Here is a 20854-nt window from a genome sequence, read left to right on the forward strand (position 1 = left end):
ACAATAGGGTCATTCTGAAGAGGATAATTATAATCATCATCATCATAATTAGCTAAGATGCAGCATTTGGGATTATTTTGTGTTAACCAGCATTTTGCTAAGTGACAATTTTTTTCTACAGCCGTTTCCAAACATTTCGGCTGTGTCTACACTGGCCACATAACCCATAATAGCTATGGAAATGAGAGAAGTCAGAATAGGGAAATGCGCGGGGGATTTAAATATCCCCCGCGGGATTTAAATAAACATGGCTGCCGCTTTTTTCCGGCTTGGGGAAAAGCCGGAAAAGAGCGTCCAGACTGGCGCGATCCTCCGGAATAAAGCCCTATTCCGGAGGATCTCTTATTCCTACTTGCAAGTAGTACTTACCTATCAAGAGAGACACTGCAAGTAGGAATAAGAGATCCTCCGGAATAGGGCTTTATTCCGGAGGATCGCACTAGTCTGGACGCTCTTTTCCGGCTTTTCCCCAAGCCGGAAAAAAAGCGGTGGACATGTTTATTTAAATCCCGCGGGGGATATTTAAATCCCCCGCGGATTTCCCTATTCTGACTTCTCTCATTTCCATAGCTATTACGGGTTATGTGGCCAGTGTAGACACAGCCTTTATGTGTGTTACAAGAAAATTGATTCCCTCCACATTTTTAGGAGGCCTGTAGACCTGTTCATGTTCTGCCCTTGGAGTTTTAATAGATTTTTGGTTCTTTTATTGTCTCATCTTGAAAAGACAAGAAAATAATGCTGAGAACCAAACTTGAAAATGTTCCTAAAATATGAACTCAGTAGACCAGCATGTATTATTATGTTATAAAACATAGAACTAGATCTTCTCTGTTCAGAAATGGGTCTAATTCATAGAACTTTTATGATAGCAAAGAAATGCTTTGAAGAAGTGTCACTCAAGAAAACTTCTACACAGCAGCATACAATGGGGGAATTCTCTGATTTTTTTCTAGGATATATGCAAATCACTCTGGTGTCATAAAGTAGGTCATAGATGTGAAACAAAGTTCATGCCAGCAGCAGAAGGAACAGCTTGTGGCGTAAGTATGGTAAGTTACTTAATTAGTGCCACTATAGTATTTTAACTTAGAATGCAGTGTACTGAGGGCCTGATCCAATTCTCATGAAGTCGCTCAAAAATCCAATGCTTTTAATGGGCGTTAGATCAAGCCTGCACATTTAGGCATGGCAGAAGCAGCATCTATTTTAGTGTAGCTGCTTTTGCTAGGAATTAATTTGACTCACAGTCTATAAATGTATTATCCTTATTGATCAGCTTATTAGAAGGAATCTGAAAATACGTCAATTTGCCTTACAATTACAAGGTAATTGCAAGTATGAGAGATAATAATAATCATAATTGCTATTGATATGTGTGATTCATTAATTACTGATATTTTATTTCACTTTAACATGTAAGTTGTATTGCATATTTCTGTAATTTTCAAGTGCCTGATTTTGTTTCCTTGCTCTATTGGAGTATTTTTCTTCATTACACCCTTTTCTCCTATAGCAATAACAGTTAATTAATAGCTAGTGGGGAAAATGGCCTCTCATTTTTATGTGCCCAACCCTGAATGTCTGGGGCTAATTTAGAAGTGCTAGGCACCAACAGCAGCTGTTAACATTAGCTGGACTTTTTGGCACTCATTGCTTTCATAGGACATCTGGATTTGGCCATCCAAAATTGAAGCACCCACAGCTGGATGCCACTTTTGAAAATCTGGTCCTCACATCATTTCAGCATAGGCAGAGATTCAAAGCTAACAAACAGTAGAGGTTTACTTTGTAAATGTCATCTCATTTATCTTTATAAGACCCAGCACCTCAATCCTGCTAACACTTCTGTGAGCCATCACATTGCATTCAGTGGAACTGCTAATTTATATTGAGTTAAATGAATGCTTTCATGTTGGCAGAATTGGTACCTAAGTGTTTTCTTCTCAGCAACCTACTAGGGAGCACTAGTTGTGATTTGGACATTTGTTGACATTTTTTTGACAGTGGTGTCGAAGAGGTCAGTGTGTCCGATATGGAGATCATGGACCCAAGCCTGTTAATGGCCAGTGGGCTGCGTGGTCGGAGTGGTCCAAGTGTTCTCGGACCTGTGGAGGTGGAGTTACCTATCAAGAGAGACACTGCAATAACCCAAAGTAAGACACTGATGTGGAAAGGTATAATTTTAATAATAATTATTTCTGATATTCTAACTAAAAAGGGGAAAGAGTAGATTTTGTTGCAAATTTACAAAGGGTTAACAGTTTCTGAAACTGAAAGAACTCCACAGTACACTGTGAACAGTAGTTACAAAACAGTAGCATGCTGCGCTCTGAAAGGTAGAGCGTAATATCGGGAACCAAGGGGCTGTCCAAAGCCTGCTGATCTAAATAAAAGTATACCTATTGACATCAATGGGTTTTTGATCAGGCATGACTGAATTTTAAATAGAACTGGTTAAAACATATGTTTGGAATAAAAATGGGACAGCATTTTGGCCAAAAAACCTTATTAGCAGTCTATGGCAGAACACTAACTTAACTTTTACTGTTGTGTATCAATATTATTGCATTGAGACAGGATTCGTGGTATACATGAATTCACAGCAGTCTCTAGACATGCACAGATAGATTCTCCATGGAAAGTCACCAATACATTTGATTTTCTTTGTTAGTCCTTTTCTGTCACAATTTTAATGCAGGTAGATCGATTTAAATTTTTATGCTCAAGTTTCCATGGATATTCAATCTATCTATTCCTCTATCTACCTACTCAGTGCTCTTTGCTCAAGTTCTTGTATGGCCATCTTGGCACAGTACAGAATACAGAAGAGGGACTAATTGAAATGTTTCAACTAACTCTAGTACTATGACTTATATTTCAGTCAGTGTAATAAGTAAACCATTCCAATGGGAACTGTGTATGACTGCCATATTATGTATTTAAACCATCACTCAGAAATGTGTGTTATGAACTCTGGTATGAACACATGCTATGTTCAAGACCAGGACTTCATCTGGTCTCTACCTACTCTAATTACGTTGTGCTAATGGTAATTCTCTTAGGGCCAAGAGGAGTAACTGTAAATCTCTATCAGAATTGGATTTATGAAACCTCAGCACTATAAAAACACTGTCTACAAAATGCCTAGGATGACTAAATATACATATTGATGTATTTCACATCCCTGACCAATAGTTCTTTTAAAATAAATGTGAATGCACTGGAAAATAGTCTTTAGCTAGTTACAATGTGGAAACACAATAAAAAAAAGCGTGAGACATTCACTGTATTCTATGCAGTGAGACACAAAATCCTAATGATTAAGTATTCCAAATTCCCGACAGTCATTTCTGCTTTCTAAATTCAAAATGTGTGAGGAAAACAAAATTTGTTTCTTCCACACTTTGATTTTCCAAATACTTTGAATGCTACCAGGCATTCAGCTAACTAAGCCCTAACTCTGTGAGTGAAATTCAGTCTTTTCAGAGAATCAGCATGATGACTATGCCGCACTGAGGATTCATTTCACACCTCAACATAGGGCTCCTAAATAAATACCCTGAATTTCAAAAGCATTGAGTCTCTAATGACTTTAGGAGGAACTACTAGATGTTCAGTGAGTTTGGAGATCACATCATTTATTTGAGCTTAAATATGTAAGTAAATTTAGATTCCTGCTTTTGAAAGTCTTGTCCTCTGAGTGTGTGTGCATGCACATGTGTGTGAGTATGAGTCTCTTCCTGTAAATAATACCCAACCAATTCTATTTCCCTTTCGTTGATGTTTGTAAGACAGCCACTGTGGTCCTGCCCTAGAGTCTTTTGAAACAGTCTGAATGACTGTCTGAATTACGCATGAATTTACTGTACCAAACACCTACTGAGGTCATCTGTAGTACACTGAGAGCCATGTAGATTTGTTAAACTCATTATGCTTGTATAAATTGCCACAGTATAATTTCATGGATCTGGTTTTCATACATCACAACATTTTACAATTGAGATAGTTTCCCTAGAAATAGATTACATAATTTAATAGTTGAGCTGGTAAGGACCCTGAATAGTGCCCAAGAGATGTAAATTAATACCTAAGTCATATCTGTGGGATTATGTCCTACCCACTTCATAATACTGCACTGTTCGCTAAAATATTAGAACACAGTTTTAGACATGTGCATAATAAAAAGACTAAAACAATATTTTCTAACTAAAACAATTTCTTACTCTTTTGTATTCAATTTAAGAATGATTATGGGCACTAAAAATTTAACAAATGATGCAGTTTAAAACAGTAACTAATCAAGTTTTATAAGGTCCACAGAAGAACTCTGTAGACCATTGATTTCATATAGGAAAAAACCCCCGTAACTTAGCTTTGCAATACTATTTTTATCATTTGAGCCTAAGGTGTGTGCACATCTAGATGTAAACTGTTCCAAAATTTGAAGGAGCTTCAAGGCAGCACTTCATGTTCTAGTTACCATTATTAATTGTAATTCATTAAACACCATCTCTGTAAAGAGCAGTATACAGATCATTGTAGTGTATTGTTTTGTATTACACCTAGCAGCTTCAAATGAATAGTCATCCCAGCTCTTTCAACTGTTGTCACATCTGCTCCACTAAGGTATAAAATATATATCTGTTGTTTTTGTTTTTTGAGGAAAGTGTGACTTCATATTCAGTTAGCTACTACTATAATGATGAAATGTGCCTATGGTTATACATATGTATTAGTTAAAATAGTTTTGGAGTGGCACTTCTTTATTATGGGCATTACAGACTGGCAAATTCATTTAAGACACAGTAGTAATACTTTAATACCTTAGGTCAATTATTAATTGCATTATTTATTAGTACATTTATTGGAGTCTGTACTTGGACTCTTTGAGATACTGAATAAATTAGTCTTTGGAGTTTATTCTTTGCAGCTACTACTTCAAAACTCCTTGGATGTTTTAGTATCCCTTTCACTATTCTATTGTCTGAATCCTGAAAACACCTAGACAGGTGAGTAACTTTAGTCCTATAGGTAAAATTGTGTGTGTGTGTGTGTGTGTGTGTGTGTGTGTGTGTGTGTGTGCGCATGCATGTATGTATGAGGGCTATCAACTTTAAACTCTTTGGCTACGTCTAGACTACATCCCTCTGTCAGCAGAGGGATGTAAATGAAGCACTTTGAAAGTGCAAATGAAGCCTGGATTTAAATATCCCGTGGTTCATTTGCATAATTACATAATGGCACTCTTTCGAAAAAGTGCTATTTCGCAATTGAGGTTTTGAAATTGAGGGTTACAGGATCTTTTGAAAAAGCGCCCCATTTTCAAAAGAACCACGTCTAGACTGCAGCTTCAATTTCAAAATAGCACTTTTTTGAAAGCGCGCCATTATGTGATTATGTAAATGAAGCACAGAATATTTAAACCCCAGCTTCATTTTCACTTTCGAAGTGCCTCATTTACATCCCTCTGCTGACAGTCTAGACGTAGCCTTTGGGACAGAGACTGTGCACTCCTATTTCTATTTGTAGCACAATATTTTTCTGCTAAACAAAAACAATAATATTATTTGATTAGTATATATATGGCTAACTCTGTGCTTAGCCTCTCCCCATCCCAAACATCCATAGGACAATAGAGCCAGTCTGCTGTTTTATAAAGATTGCCCCTTCTACACAGTAACAGCTAAGGATTGTGGCCCCAATTTAGCACTCCAGTTTCGTTGGACAGCCCATATAAGGGCTTCCCAGAGTGAGAGGTCTTCTAATTAGTTTCTCCTCTCTGGGAGTAATTCATTGATAAGGAGCAGAGATGGTTAAGGAGAGCCCTATCCATACCCTGCCTCCCACTAAGTCACTGACCAACAGTTTGGGAGAGAGTGGAGTATGGTTCACCATTTACAGGTCTGCAGCACCAATGGGAAGCTAGAATCCTTCTCTCGGTGCTTCTTTAGGTCAGTGAGGCTTTACACTACCCTCAGTTGCAAGACTTAGTCAAAAGCCACAGTCTGACTCTAAATGATTCTGTTATTTTGCTTGTTATGTGGTTTATACTTAGGGAGTTACTTCTTTCCCCCCACCTACATATAAAGAGTCTTGCTCTGTAGGCCAAAGGAAATAAAATAAATCAAACAAGCTGTGAAGGAAAAGGTGTCTGAACAGAAATGAGTATGGGGCCCAAAAACTTTTTCTACTTTACTCAGGGAAACTCCCATCTGTTACACTCAGTCAACATATATACTCTCTGAGCTGAAGAATAGTTCTGGCTGAACTGAACGGCTGCTAATCAGGATGGGAAGCATGCCTTAGTTCACAATATGCCCAGTGTTAAGATGGTGAGTAACAATCTAGTCGTTCCCTGGATAAGGTCAGTGCCATATTGTTCCCTAAAACATATTTCCCTAGTGTAGTACTCTGCCCAGTTTGAAATGGACTAACAAATGAATTTCCATCACTTCCTTTGAGATTGTAGTCCAACATTCACTGAAGACTTCTGAGAAAGCCAGCTATTGTATTGCCTTTAAAGCTGCAATGCTAATTCAAGACATGGAAACAGACTCTAGCTTGTTTTACAAATGTATGAGGATTAGAATGCAGGAATAAGCAGATAGTATAAAAATGTAATTACAAAATGCACCTGGAATCTCTTACTCACATTTTACCTTGTCCCCTCAACATCTCTCCATGATGGATTCAACAGGAAAGCATGTTAACATAAATTATAAGATATACTGGACACAAGTACATTTATAATACAGTGTGTAGGGATTTAAACAAACTACTCCCATTATCCTAGTTAGGAACTGTGCAAATACTGCACCATGTGAGTTATTCTGGTAGTGTTTCCCTTGACATAAGTGTAGCACAGCCAAACCATTCACTGAAAGACCATAATATGCATTCCAAATGCATATTTTCCCTAACATTTTTAACCGTCATTAGACAAAGATATGCAGGTGCAGAATTGTAACAAAAGTTCTAGTCACATCTTTTTTCACTAGATGCAAGGCTCAGTGGAATAATGCAAAGTATTTGACGATGATTAGGCTGCTGGTTTGCTGAGAACACAACTTACCATGCTGGCCAATACGATCACATTCTTTTCTTGTTTTCCCCTGCCCATCTGTTTATATCCATCTATTTTTTCTTGTGTTGTACATTGAATGTAAGCTCCTTAGGCCAGGGGCTGTTCTTTTGTTCTGTGTTTGTACCGCACCTAACACAATAGGGTTCTAGCATGACTGAAGCTCCTAGGCACTATGAAAATATAAATTACAAAAAGTCCTGGTTGGGATGATTTAGTTAGGGTCTGTCCTGTTTTGGGCAGGGGGCTGAACTCAATGACCTCCTGAGGTCTCTGCCAGCCATATGATTCTATTATTCTAAATAAATAATACTAACAACAACAATGAAATCATTGAATGTTGGGCACAGTGGCATATTGGAACACTGCAAAACTGCACATTGAAACCATAGCACCAGTAGATTTCTATGTAGATCCACATGGAATAGTAATCAGCTTCTCATCAGTTCTAGTAGGCATTCTGAAAAAAGCAAGGGTTGCATTTTTAATTTGTTTACATTTATAGGCATCCAACTAATAGTTAAAAATCTGATTATATAATTAATATATGAATACCTGCAAACTAATAAAATAGTTTGTCTTCTTACTAACCCAAATTTAGAAAAGCATTGCTGTTCAGAAGGGTATTCAAGTGCATAATTAAAGTCCATTGAAGTCTGTGTACTTTAGACGTGTTTAAAGTTAAACATGTGGGTAAGCACTTTTCTATGTCAGAACAACTGTGCACTATCCTTTGTTATTCTGTAAGGGTATGGCTAGACTTCATCTTTTTTTTGGAAAAAGCTACGCAAAATGCACTTTGCATTTTGCATAGCTTTTCCCGACTCTTTTGTGGTAGAGGCTTTTCCAACATTTGGCTGGTCTAGACTGGGTCAAATGTCAGAAAAAAACCTTCTTTCGGAAGCCCCTTTCTTCCTCGTAGAACGAGGAATACAGGGATTCCAAAAGAACGTGTTTGCACTTCCTCAAAAAAAAGCGGACGTGCAAAAACGTTCTCTGGACATGGTGGTGGTTTTTTCGGGATACCTTTGTTATCCTGAAACGCCCCCCCCCCACACACACACACACAGTCTAGCCAGACCCTAAGAGTTGAGCTGGTGGGTTTAAAAGGAACCTGTTAAAAGGAAATGTTTACATATTGTAGCTTTAACATACTAGAATGCAATTGTTTATTCAATATACACGGAGTCCTCAGACTTGTAATATAGTTTCTTCCTCAGAATTGTGTTGTAAATCAGAAATGCTTTTCCCAAGCATCAATTCCATAAAGAAGGGATTGGTTCCTGAACCAAAGCTTGATACGCTATTTTCACCACAATAACCCAGATGTTTGTACTAAAAGAATTATGGATAACTATATGTAGCAACATCAGGGCATTTATTTGGTAAACTGCATTCACGGAAACATATACAATCACATATGCTTTAACTTTCCAGAAAGGAGCTGCAAGAGGGTCCTTGCAGTTTCTTGTTTGATTGGCTTATACGTCCATGGTCGCTTGTTGCCAGGTTATCCTTGCCACTTGTTTTACATTGGCTTCCAGCCCCTGGCTTAGCCAATCACAATGCTGGAATAATGAAATCAGTAATTGACTGAAGCTCAGCATGTGATGTGTACTGTTTTCCCTGCTGGCTTTTTTTGTAAGGGTGAAACAAGCATCGTAGGGATGAAATAGGCAGTCAATTGAAAATGTTATGAGTGGCATTCAGCATAAGTCAGGTGTCACAAGTCTGAGGACTCCCTCTGTGTTTGATTGGTTTCATGTTATCTATTCTTTTTTCTTTATTAATTCCTATTTTGGTAAATAATTATTGTTGCATATATGTGAATTCTTGGATTATGGTAGACTGAAAACTAGGAAATATCAAGTCAGTACATTAGTATTGTCTACTTTCTCAGGTCAATAATTCTGAGATCTATAATAGTGTTTGCCAATCATATCATACATGCAAATAAAAACATCCTGATTGGCAAAGAGTTTAATTCAGCACAACTATTATTCACTGCTAGATATTCACATGATTAAATTGATATCTTAACGATCCGAGCATATAGTGTAGGTTAAGTACTTGACTTGGTTTTGGTGAGAATTATAATTAATTGTCTCTTGAGAGAAATAGTGATCTTTTCCAGCAAAAAACCATGTGAGTTAGCTTGAGAGAAATCAATAGAATGCTGATTCTTAATGAACTGTCATTGAATGATTCTAATTGGTGTCAAACATATCCACTTTTGGTTTTGCAAAAGATTCTTTTTTTTTTCCTTTGTAGGCCACAGTATGGTGGCAAGTTCTGTCAGGGCTCCAGTCGTACTTATCAGCTTTGCAATATTCAGACATGTCCACCCAATAGTCTGGATTTCCGGGCCCAGCAGTGTGCAGAATTTAACAGCAAGCCTTTCCGTGGGTGGTACTACAGTTGGAAGCCCTATACTAAAGTTGAAGGTAATTTGGCCATGGTTCTGATTGACAAAATAATTTGCATGAGGCAGGTTACTTTGTTATAATTCATTGATATTATCTGGGCCAAATACAGGCCTTCTGTAAGCTTATGGAAATGCTGGGAGACCTTTCTGGAGCTCTATTTGCTTTACAGCAGGGTTGAATTTGGTTCTCGGTGTTACATGATGTGTAAGAGTCTGCAGAGAAGTTGGCTTGTCTTATGGATTTAGATCTCTATCCTCTGTTCCCTGATTACGCTGTCCCTAACTTTTGTCTTATACTGCTTTTTTGTTGTTAAAACAAAACAAAAACAAAAAACAAACTAAACCTAAACAACAAACAACCTGTTCCCAAAAGATTTCTATATGGGAATAATCAACATCCACAATAACATGCCAGAATCTTCATTCATTTGGAATGTTCTCAGATTTCTGAATATACCAGTAAACCGATCCTTTTGAGTTTCCTACTGGTATAGTCTCATGAGAATTGTTGTTGGGACTTTATGAGATTCATGATTCACTAATATTCCTTCTGTGTTGCTTAAGTGTATATTTATTTTTCCTGCATATGACTCAATTTTGTAAACAGCCAGAATCTTCGTTAGGATTTTGTTGGATGTTAATAACTACAAATAGTTTCAAAGCATAGTGAATTGCTTAAATGAAGGTGGTGGGAATATGACATATTGTGACTGCTTTGCTTAGAATAGCCAGAAGTTGTCTTCAAGTATCTTGAGATGGCTTATTTTTATATACATATATATTTTTTAAAATGTTTATATTTGTGGTCTGTTTAAATATTCTTTAGAGTTAGTAGGAAATACAGTGATTAAAGCAATCCTTATTTATTCAGCCATATTGTAAGTACTTTGATTACAGTTTAAAGCCAAAAAACAGGACTATGTAGCACTTTAAAGACTAACAAGATGGTTTATTAGGTGATGAGCTTTCGTGGGCCAGACCCACTTCCTCAGATCAAATTGTGAAAGAAAAACTCAACAGAAGAAAAACACGGTTACATCTCTATTACTGTTTAGAAGCCTACACTCTGATATAACCATTGTGGATGGGAGGAATTTGTAAAACTAAAGAGGAGTGATCTAGTTGGAGTGGATTCATAATTAATTGGCAAAGTCTATTGCCTTAAATCTTTCATATGATGTATCTTGTTTAACACGTACTGCCATGGTGACACATTTATTTTAAATTGGCCAAAATTTTCATAAATAGGAGACTAATTTTAGTCACTAAGGAAAAAAAATCAAAAGCAGCAGAGAAGATTTAGGAGCACAAGTACTGTTGAAAGTAAATAGGATTTACACACCCAAAGTCCTATACATACTTTTCAAAATCTCCCCCTAAGTCTATCTGTAGACTTATAAAATATGTGGGCTGATTTTCAAAACTATTGAGTAGCTTTCACCTTCAATGGAAACTTCTGGGTATTGAAAATTAGAATATTTGGAGTATGTTTACATGGCAAAAACCACCTGCCTCAGCAAGTCTCAGAGTCTAGGCCTATAGACTTGGGTTCATATTTCAGTACTAAAAAAGAACCATGGAGATATCCTTGCTCAGGCTTGAGCTCCAGCTCTGAAGCCCCACCATCCCCCTTCCTGGGTTTCAAAGCCTGAGCTCCAGCCTGAATATCTAATACTAATACCAATATTTAATTTAATTTCATTTAATTTAAAATATCTAATATTTTAATACCATAGCATGAGTCCTTTGAGCCTGAGTCTAGAGACAGAGGATATGTCTACAATACGGGGCTTTTATCAGAAAAAGGAACGCAAATTGTGCTCCACAATTTGTGTACCTTTTTCCAATAGTTTTTTCCTAAAAGGCTTTTCCAAAATCTGGCCCATCTACACTGGGCCAAATTTCAGAAAAAAAACCCTCTTTTGGAAGAGCCCTTCTTCCTCACGGGAGGAGGAAGACAGGGCTTCTGAAAGAGCGTGTCGGCTCTTCCGCAAAAAAAAAAGTGGAAGAACAGACGCGTTCCCTGAATGTGGCGATGTTTTCCAGAATACCTCCATTTGGGAAAAACCCCGTAGTGTAGATATAGCATTTTGTTTGTTTGTTTGTTTTTTGCAATATAGCCATACCCATAGTTAGGAGCTGAAATATTTATTTAGCAGTCTATCTTTAGCCTCCTGTTTTTTGAAATCCAGGTGCTTCAGGGGGAGGGATAGCTCAGTGGTCTGAGCATAAGCCTGCTAAACTGAGGGTTGTGAATTCAATCCTTAAGGGGGCCATTTAAACATCTGGGGTAAATCTGTCAAGGATGGTACTTGGTCCTACTATGAGGGCATGGGACTGGACTTGATGACCTCTCAAGGTCCCTTCCAATTCTATGAGATAGGTATATCTCCATATATTGATAGTAAGTGATGATATATCCCATCTATGAACAGCAATCATTACAATACAATATAATAGCTGGAGGTGTAATGTTAGATCTGTGTATAAGAAGGACTTTGATTGGCAGCTAGCTGTGTGCATGGATGGCCCTAGATCAAATGATGTCCCAAGCAAGTATTTTTGGCACCCTCTGTTTGTTAAGCTTTTGAATACCTTATTTTTATTGCATTGGTAGCCCATTTCACAACGTTGCATGCAGAATTTATCTCTTTGGAAGGAGGGGGCGAATGAAATGTTTTTCAGTAGAAATCCTGGGCCCCCAGTCTTAGCTTCCAAATAGACTGATCATTTTTGCTATCTTATGTGCTTATGTGCTCTTAGTTTTTAAATGAAAATATTATAAATCCCTAGCCTATTTTTGTTAATAAAAAATGAAACTTGAAACTGTGAACAAATGGTGCTGAAATTTGAGGCCGTATCAGTCACAGAGGTTGGAGAGACTGAAGCAGAGCTAATGGAATTTACATGGTTTCATAATGATGTTGGATTTTAATTATATATGTCTTTGGGGATTGCCGAATCCATGTGTTATTTTAAAATAATATATTAGCTACTGTATGTCTGTTCTACTCATTCTGGGGTTCTAAAGATGTGATAAACCACTCAAGCGTGATCCTTGTCGTTTCAGTTGGTCACCAAGATGGTAGAATGGAGTAATAATAGTTGTCAGTTACTGTATTACTGCACTTTTTGCCCCTTCTAGTCTCCTTGAGTACATCCCATCAGACCTTGGGCTTTGGGCCATCACCTGGCTCTTGGTGGAATCTCACACTCTGAGTCCCCTGGGTATCAACTGTGATTACCTAAGTAGGCCTGACCTATGCCCCTTCCTTGCAATTCTGTTCCTTCCAGAATCAATTATTTTAGTACCCAGTGACCACACAGGCATGTGCCCTTTTCTCACAAATCCTTTCCCTCTTCTAGCCTCAGGATGAAAGTCCTTTAGAAACTGTTTAGTCCTCTTGACCCTCTTTCCCAGCAGCCTGCAGGAGGTAGAACAGAAGATCCTTTAAGATGATGGCTTTATCCATTGTTTTTTAAGGATGTGCTGGGGTATTCTCAGCATCCATTTGTCTTGGTAGGGAAGTTAAAAAGCATTGAATCAAGTAAATGTGTAACTGCTGAAAATTTCAGCAGTTAGACAGTAACAGGTGGGGGGCAAGAGAGCTGATGTGTGTGGAGAGCTGGCTTTTAAGCCGGCTTCCTGCACATAATGAGAGCCTGTGTGTAGTTGTGAAGGTTAAATGATAATCCCAGGCTCATCAGTTAACTGTATACACGGGTCACACTTTCACATCCCTATTTCTTGTTGGGGATTGTTCTCCTGGAATTCAAGAATTATGGGTGTATAATAAACATTCCACTAACCCTAATATGAGTTAGATCAGTACAGTTACATAGGAAATTCTAAGAACATGACATAGTTCTAAAGTAATTTTTTCTCAGTGACCATGTCAGATGTAGAGTTAATAAAATTTGCCCATAGCTCTATTCATAGAGCAGTTCCACACTTATCACAATAATACTTTGTACTTCATTGAACATAAGAGCAGCCATACTGAGGCAGACCAATGATCCCTCTATCCCAATATCTTGTTTTCCGACAGCAGCCAATGCTAGGTACTTCAGAGGGAGACAGTCATCAAGTAACCTACCTCTGGTTGTCCACTCACAACATCTTGCACTCAGGGGCTAGATGTTCTTGCTCTTGTTGTTGTATCCCTGACTGTCTTGGCTAATAGCAATCCATGACCCTATCCTCAGTGCACTTACCTAATTCTTTTTTGGAACCCAAATTATAAGTTTGCCCTTCGTATCCCCTGGCAATGACTTCCACAGCTGACCATGCACTGTGTGAAGATGTACTGCCTTTTGTTTGTTTGAAACCTGCTGCCTATCAATTTTATTCAGTGACCCCTGGTTTATGTGTTATGAGAAGGAGTAAATAACACTTCCTTATTCTCTTTCTCCATACCATTCATTGATCTTGCTGTACCCCGCCCCCCAAGCACCTCTTTTCCAGCCCAAAAAGTCACATACCTCATTGTATGGAAACTGTTCCATCCCCCTAAACATTTGTGTTCCTCTTCTCTATATCTTTTCCAATTTGAAAAGATATTTTTTTGAGATGGAGTGACCATCAGCACACAGTATCCAAGGTGGGGGATACCATAGATTTATTTAGAGGCATTGTGATATTTACTGTCTTATTCTCTATCACTTTTCTATCCCTTTTCTAATCTACTTATCTCCTCATATTTTCAGAAGACGATAGATGTAAATTGTACTGCACCGCTGAAGATTTTGACTTTTTCTTTGCCATGTCCAGCAAAGTGAAAGATGGAACCTTATGCTCCCAGAACAAATATGATGTTTGTATTGATGGAATTTGTGAAGTAAGATAAACCAAAGTTTCTTTTTAGTAACTGTCATTTTTAAGTGCACAATTGACTCCTTAATAGACAATTCAGCTGTTACATGATGTTCCCTTGTATCTGAGTCCTTCTCTTCTGCCTTTTGCTTTCAGCAAGTAGGGTGTGATCGTGGACTAGGTTCAAAAGCAGCTTTGGATGCCTGTGGTGTTTGTAAAGGAGATAACTCAACGTGCAAATTTTTTAGAGGCCAATACTTGATCCAGCACAAAGCTAATGGTAAGGAAAGTTGTTCCACATGATCATCAGCTCATTGCTCTGCTGGATCCCCATATAGTACAAATGAATCTTTGCTCATTAGGGCAGTGGCTCAAAATCCAGATGTAAACTGAAAGGGAGAGGAGAGTTCATATCTCTGCTGTTCCTGGCTTACAAGAAAACTATAATCACAAGTCTTCCTTAGTTAATTTGCAAGCATTTTATTGTTACTTAAAGCACTTACCACACTCACCCTGCTGTGGGGATTTTTGTTACAAAAAAGTTTAAAGGGTAGAGTGTTTAAGGGCGGAGGTGAGTGAAAAATCTCTCCCTAAACCAGCAATTCTCAAACTTTGGGTCGGGAACCTCAAAGTGGGTCACAACTCCCTTTGAATGGGGTCGTCAGAGCTGGCTTAGACTTTCTGGGACTCAGACCTCAAGCCCAAGCCCCTGTGCTACAAAGCCTCAGGGCTTCAACCATGAGTAGTAGAGATCAGGTTACAGGATCCCTGCCTGGGGCTGAAGCCCTTGGAGCTTCAACTTCCACTCCCCCCCTCCGCCCCATTCAGAGTGGTGGGGCTCAGGCTTTGACCCCGGACTCAGGGCAGTGGGGTTCTGGTGGGCTCAGGCTTCAGACCACTGTTCCAGGGGTTATGAAGTAATTTCTGTTCTCAGAAAGGGGTCATGGTGCAATGAAGTTTGAAAACCACTGCTCTGCTCTGAACTGTTTGGTCTTGAATGAGATTGTGGGTGATATAAATAGTTGTTAATGACAACAACTCACCAATATGGGGCTGGCAAAGGGGGGAACTACCCCGGGGCCTGGCAATTTCAAAAGGGCCTGGGTCTCTCCGCTATCACAGGGTATGTCTACACTACCCTCCTAGTTCGAACTAGGAGGGTAATGTAGGCATACCGCACTTGCAAATGAAGCCCGGGATTTGAATTTCCCGGGCTTCATTTGCATAAGCGGGGAGCCGCCATTTTTAAAACCCCACTGGTTCGAACCCCGTGCAGCGCGGCTACACGGGGCACGAACTAGGTAGTTCGAACTAGGCTTCCTAGTTCGAACTACTGTTACTCCTCGTGGAATGAGGAGTAACGGTAGTTCGAACTAGGAAGCCTAGTCCGAACTACCTAGTTCGTGCCCCGTGTAGCCGCGCTGCACGGGGTTCGAACCAGCGGGGTTTTAAAAATGGCGGCTCCCCGCTTATGCAAATGAAGCCCGGGAAATTCAAATCTCGGGCTTCATTTGCAAGTGTGGTATGCCTACATTACCCCACTAGTTCGAACTAGCGGGGTAGTGTAGACATACCCACAACTACTACTGTAGCAGTGGCCGGTGCCCTGGGCTAGTTAAATCACTGCTAGAGTACCAGGCAATGCTGAAGGGCCAGTGGGGGGAGGTTAGCCCTAGCCCCGCCCTTTCCACCTAAGGCCCCACCCCTTCTGGGATCGCAGAGCCGGCCTCCCTGCAAACATGCAGGTGTTGCTTCTTCTATTAAGAACCAGAAAGAATTTATGTATATTATTTGACGTACATTGCTTGGACCCTTTCCAGCTGAATCCTGTGGATGGGCCAGTGTTTAGCATACAATTCAGAAGAGTACTCGCCAGCTGAGAGAGGAAGAATGAACCAGTGGTTAAGATCCAAGCAGAAGGGTTGGGAAACCCAGGTTCAGTTATTTGCTCCCCACCCTTCCCAGACTTCCTATGTGATTTTGGGCATGTCATTTAGTCTCCTTTAGTTTTGCCATGTGTAAAATGGGGATATAGAATTTTCTAGCTCATAAGCAGGCAGTGAGGTTAAATACATTAATAATTGTGAAGAGGTCAGATTCCATGATTAAGGGACCATGTCAGTATCTAAGATGTAGCTAGATAGCATTAAAATGTTATATTGGGAAATCAAATGGCCTGTGCATTACAGAACAAATAAATAACTGGGAGTTTATAGTCCAGGTGATTTGTAGTGTGAGACCAGGTTGCAGAATGGGAGAAATTTTGGCTGAAGGCCAGCATAAATCAGTCAAGCACATTAAGTGAAATTCATTCCCATGGAAATGGTCTGCATTTAAGGCAGATCCTCAGTAACTGGAAGATCTAGTTCTGTACAAAGCCTTGCTTAATCTCTCTGGATTTTGTTGCATCTCGCCCCAAAAGTATATTGGTCCTGTTTCAGGTGTTACAGTGAATATGTGGTAAAACATCTGAAAAAAGATTGATGCGTTAAAATATAACTTGATTTTTCTTATCTTCAGTCAAGAAGGGAAACAAAAGAATTCCAGGGACTGATTCACCCACTGCTCTAGTAATAAATTGGTGCAGAAACTGTAAAATCATTGTTGTTACACCATCAGATATCTAAAGCAATCATTTGATGGATCAGGTCTACTATCAATATAGTCATTGGTTTACTCAAAATAGGGAACTTTCTTTTATTACAATTGGGAAAAATATTGCTTCATTCTTTCATTTTAGACTATTATCCAGTGGTCACCATTCCAGCAGGAGCACGTAGTATTGAAATCCAGGAAATGAACCTCTCCACGAGCTATCTTGCAGTGCGCAACCTGAATAAGAAGTATTATCTAACAGGGGACTGGACAATTGACTGGCCGGGAAAGTTCTCCTTTGCTGGGACAATTTTTGATTATCAGCGCTCTTTTAATCATCCAGAGAGACTATATGCAGCAGGGCCAACGAATGAGACCTTAGTCTTTGAAGTAAGCTTTCTTCTGCTTATTCTTTCATTGATGTCTATTACAGAATTAGCAACGACAGCTTTAGCTCAGTGCTGTAGCTCTCAGACAGATTAAAGAATAGCATTGAGTCATGGTACTATTCAGACATAATTGTATAGTCATGCTAGACTGAAAGGCCTTTCACCAGTTTGTCGAGGTCTGCGATTTAGTAAACTGTCGCAAGACTAGTGAAAAGCAAAATGTGTAAAACACACTACACAGCGTGATTTCTCATTTGCCACACAATCGTAATGGAGATTATAGCTTCATTCAATAAATGTTACACAATAAAATTCAGTGATGTGCAAGTTAAATACCAAACAGCTTGGTAAAGCTTAAGAGCCACATTTTCAAATATTACCTCTGAAACTATATACACATACAGGCTGCTGTCCATGCAGATTAGGACATTGATTGTCTAAACACTACTCATGGGTGCCTAGGCAATCTCTATTCATGCCGTTTTGTGGCTAAAACTATGTGGAACCAAGGGAAAAAAAGATTTTTCACAGTCAAGTCACAGTGACCTGGTCAGTGTGCCATGTGTTCTGAGTCAGAGATCTGTGCAGCAGAAAATAAACTGAGTGCTCATATTGTTTGGCTTGGTTTCCTTTAAGGGTTGCAGCACTTTTGTTCTTGGTAAGGAAAATCCCTTCCCTACTGAGTTGCTTTACCAAACTTTCCTTTAATGTGTCCCAGAACACTTGATGGCCAACTGCTAGTTGATGATGAGAACAGAGGTCCTAGCAAACATGATTTTACCTCTTTCACTGGAAATCACTGGCCAGACTCTAGAACCTCTAGTTTGTCCATTTGGCATGTTTTGACTCATTTTTTCACTGTCAGAATGGGGAAGCAACTCTTCCCCTGAGGGAATTCAGCTCTTTCCCACCCCATGTACTAGTGCTCAGATTAGATAACTGCCAAATGCATAATTTTGCCCTCAATGCACATGTGGAGGATGATGTTCAGTGTTAAGAACATAAGAATGGCCATACTGGGTCAGACCAAAGGTCCATCCAGCCCAGTATCCTGTCCTCTGACAGTGGCCAATATCGGATGCCCCAGATGGAAGGAACACAACAGGTAATCCTCATGTGAACTCTCCCCTGTCACCTACCTCCAGAGAAACAGAGGATAGGGACACCATTCCTACTCATCCTGGCTAATGGCCATTGATGGACCTAACCTCTATGAATCTATCTATAAGGCTACGTCTAGACTGCAAGCCTCTTTCGAAAGAGGCTTTTTCGAAAGATACTTTTGAAAAAGCCTCTTTCGAAAAAGAGCGTCTAGACTGCAAGCGGAACTTTCGAAAAAGCAAGCCGCTTTTTCGAAAGAGAGCACCCAGGCAGTCTGGATGCTCTCTTTCGAAAAAGCCCTGTTTGCATTCAAGAACGCCTTTTTTCGAAAGAGCACTTTAGAAAAAAGGCATTCTTCCTCGTGATATGAGGTTTTCCGCGTCGAAAGAAAAGCCGTGTTCTTTCGATTTAATTTCGAAAAAACGCGGCTCTAGTCTAGACGCAGGGGAAGTTTTTTCGAAAAAAAGGCTACACTTGTCCAGCTAGGGGGTGGAGGGGGGGCAGAGGAGAAGGGCGTGGCGAGGGGCGAAACCCTCCGCTGTTTTGCAGGGAGGCGGGGGAAGCCCCGCGCAACTGCTGGAGACAGGCCAGCTGGGGCTGCAAGCGGCACTGGCAGACTTGGGGAAGCGGCAGGGCAGAGTAGCTGGGGTGCTGCCGGGATGGTCCCACAGTGCCGCCCCTCACCCCTCGCCGTGCCGTTCCCCGCTGACCCCCTCAACCACTGCCAACCCGTCACAGCCCCGCAGTGGAGTACCTCCTGATACTCCGGCATATCCGATAATCCGGCACCCCTGGCTACCAAAGGTGCCAGATTATCGGAAGTCTACTGTACATACCAAATACTTGCAATTTTGAAAAGCAAAGTGGTATCCTGCTGAAACTTAGCAGTGATGATTAACAAATCTAGAGATTCACAGCTCACTTCTCCTTCATTCCTTTGTGCAATAAAACAAAGCCATGGTAAGGTCACTTTACAGCACAATGTGAAATGTTTGCCTTCTTGGCTTCTTCCAGTATTAGCCACACCTTTATAGTTATTTAGTAGTTTTTTACTTGGAATATTTAATAGTTAATTTAAGTCTTACTTAGTCTTTAAGGCTTTAATTCAGGGAAGTATTTAAGTCTGTGCTTAATTTTGTCCTTAAATCCCATCAAAGCCAATGGAAATTAAGTTTGTGCATAAGAGCTTTACTTTTGGGAGAGACTGTTGAAGGAGCCAAAAGAATTTTCTTATGTCAAAGCACATCTTGGTTTTTTGTGCTGTTTTACAAGCTACTGATTTCTTTCATTCCCTGTATGTTTGTCTATTGACATGAATGTTTTAGCGTTACAAGTGATACATTTCAGGCACAAAGCCCAGTCTGTGCTCTCATTTCCAAAACAGCCCTATACAAAAACTACAAGTATATATAAAAATACTAAGAAATATTACACTAAAATACTGGGAATCTAATTTATCATAATGCACTGTAATTTGAGCTATATTATTAGAACCTTGAAAACTGAAGGATGAATAGTAAATTGATATAGAAGGTGGCCTGTTTTGTTGCACATCATGCAAATACTCTGCAAAAATATATTTTAAAAATCTGGTTTCAATGTCAAATCTGGTTTTAATGACAAATAACTCGTCTATTTTCATCCGATCAAATTATGCTGAAGAGATTCACTTAGGTTTAATGTTTAACTTCAGGCTATTGCTCCTATGAGAGCTTATTTAAACTTCCCATGTATTTTTATTGAAATACCTATACTACTAACATTGGCAACCAGGGATTTTAATGACTAAAAAAGTTACAGTGCATGTAGGACTATGTAATATAAAATTATATAATCTATAGACTATTGTTAATTTTTTTTTACCCTTTACAATTTAAAGAACATTTAGTGGACTTTATTCTGAAGCAATGAGAAGTGTGTTGATTACTCTATTTTCATCCCATCAATTGTGCTGAGCTATGAAAAAGCCAATTTAAAATATAAACAAACATAAATCCAAATCCATTATTAGAAACCAAGCATGGTCCTAAAATGTAACATGACAATTTACCATTTTCAGTGCAAATGTTGAAGCACTTCCTGCTTCAACTATAGATATATAAGATAGGCAGATAACATATCACATGGAGTATCTGAATATTAAACTCTAATGCACTGTTTCAGAGAAGCATGTACAGCAAGCTTGGGAGCCCAATACTGCCAATATTTTTTTCTCACAGAGGTAGCTTTTTTTCCCATGAAATAAGTATTTGTAGGATCAGGCCCTTATATGCTGACTACTTTTTGTCTAAAAAAATCAGCTCTTCTTTTTAAAATGCACAATACAGTGTTGTTGTAACCATGTCAGTACCAGGATATTAGTGAAATAAGGTCGGTAAAGTAATGTCTTTTATTAGACCAACCTCTTTTATTGAGAGAGAGAAGCTTTCAAGCTATACAAAGCTCTT

At 39.2% G+C, this 20854-nt stretch overlaps 1 protein-coding gene across 5 annotated transcripts in view; it reads left to right on the plus strand.

The window, feature by feature from the left end:
- The window catches only part of ADAMTS18 (ADAM metallopeptidase with thrombospondin type 1 motif 18), a 129470-nt gene that overhangs the window by 75069 nt on the left and 33547 nt on the right, over window positions 1-20854 (plus strand). For 3 of the 5 annotated variants that reach the window (XM_075940029.1, XM_006122438.4, XM_075940031.1), the window contains 6 exons: window positions 957-1052; window positions 2008-2156; window positions 9356-9528; window positions 14217-14347; window positions 14479-14602; window positions 17063-17307. In XM_075940029.1, the coding sequence (XP_075796144.1) occupies window positions 957-1052; window positions 2008-2156; window positions 9356-9528; window positions 14217-14347; window positions 14479-14602; window positions 17063-17307 (918 nt within the window). The remainder of the gene's footprint in view (window positions 1-956; window positions 1053-2007; window positions 2157-9355; window positions 9529-14216; window positions 14348-14478; window positions 14603-17062; window positions 17308-20854) is intronic. The other 2 variants (XM_075940027.1, XM_075940028.1) reach the window with 2 other exon arrangements.

The sequence above is a fragment of the Pelodiscus sinensis genome, chromosome 12 (assembly GCF_049634645.1).
Source record: "Pelodiscus sinensis isolate JC-2024 chromosome 12, ASM4963464v1, whole genome shotgun sequence".
NCBI classification, from domain to species: Eukaryota; Metazoa; Chordata; order Testudines; family Trionychidae; genus Pelodiscus; species Pelodiscus sinensis.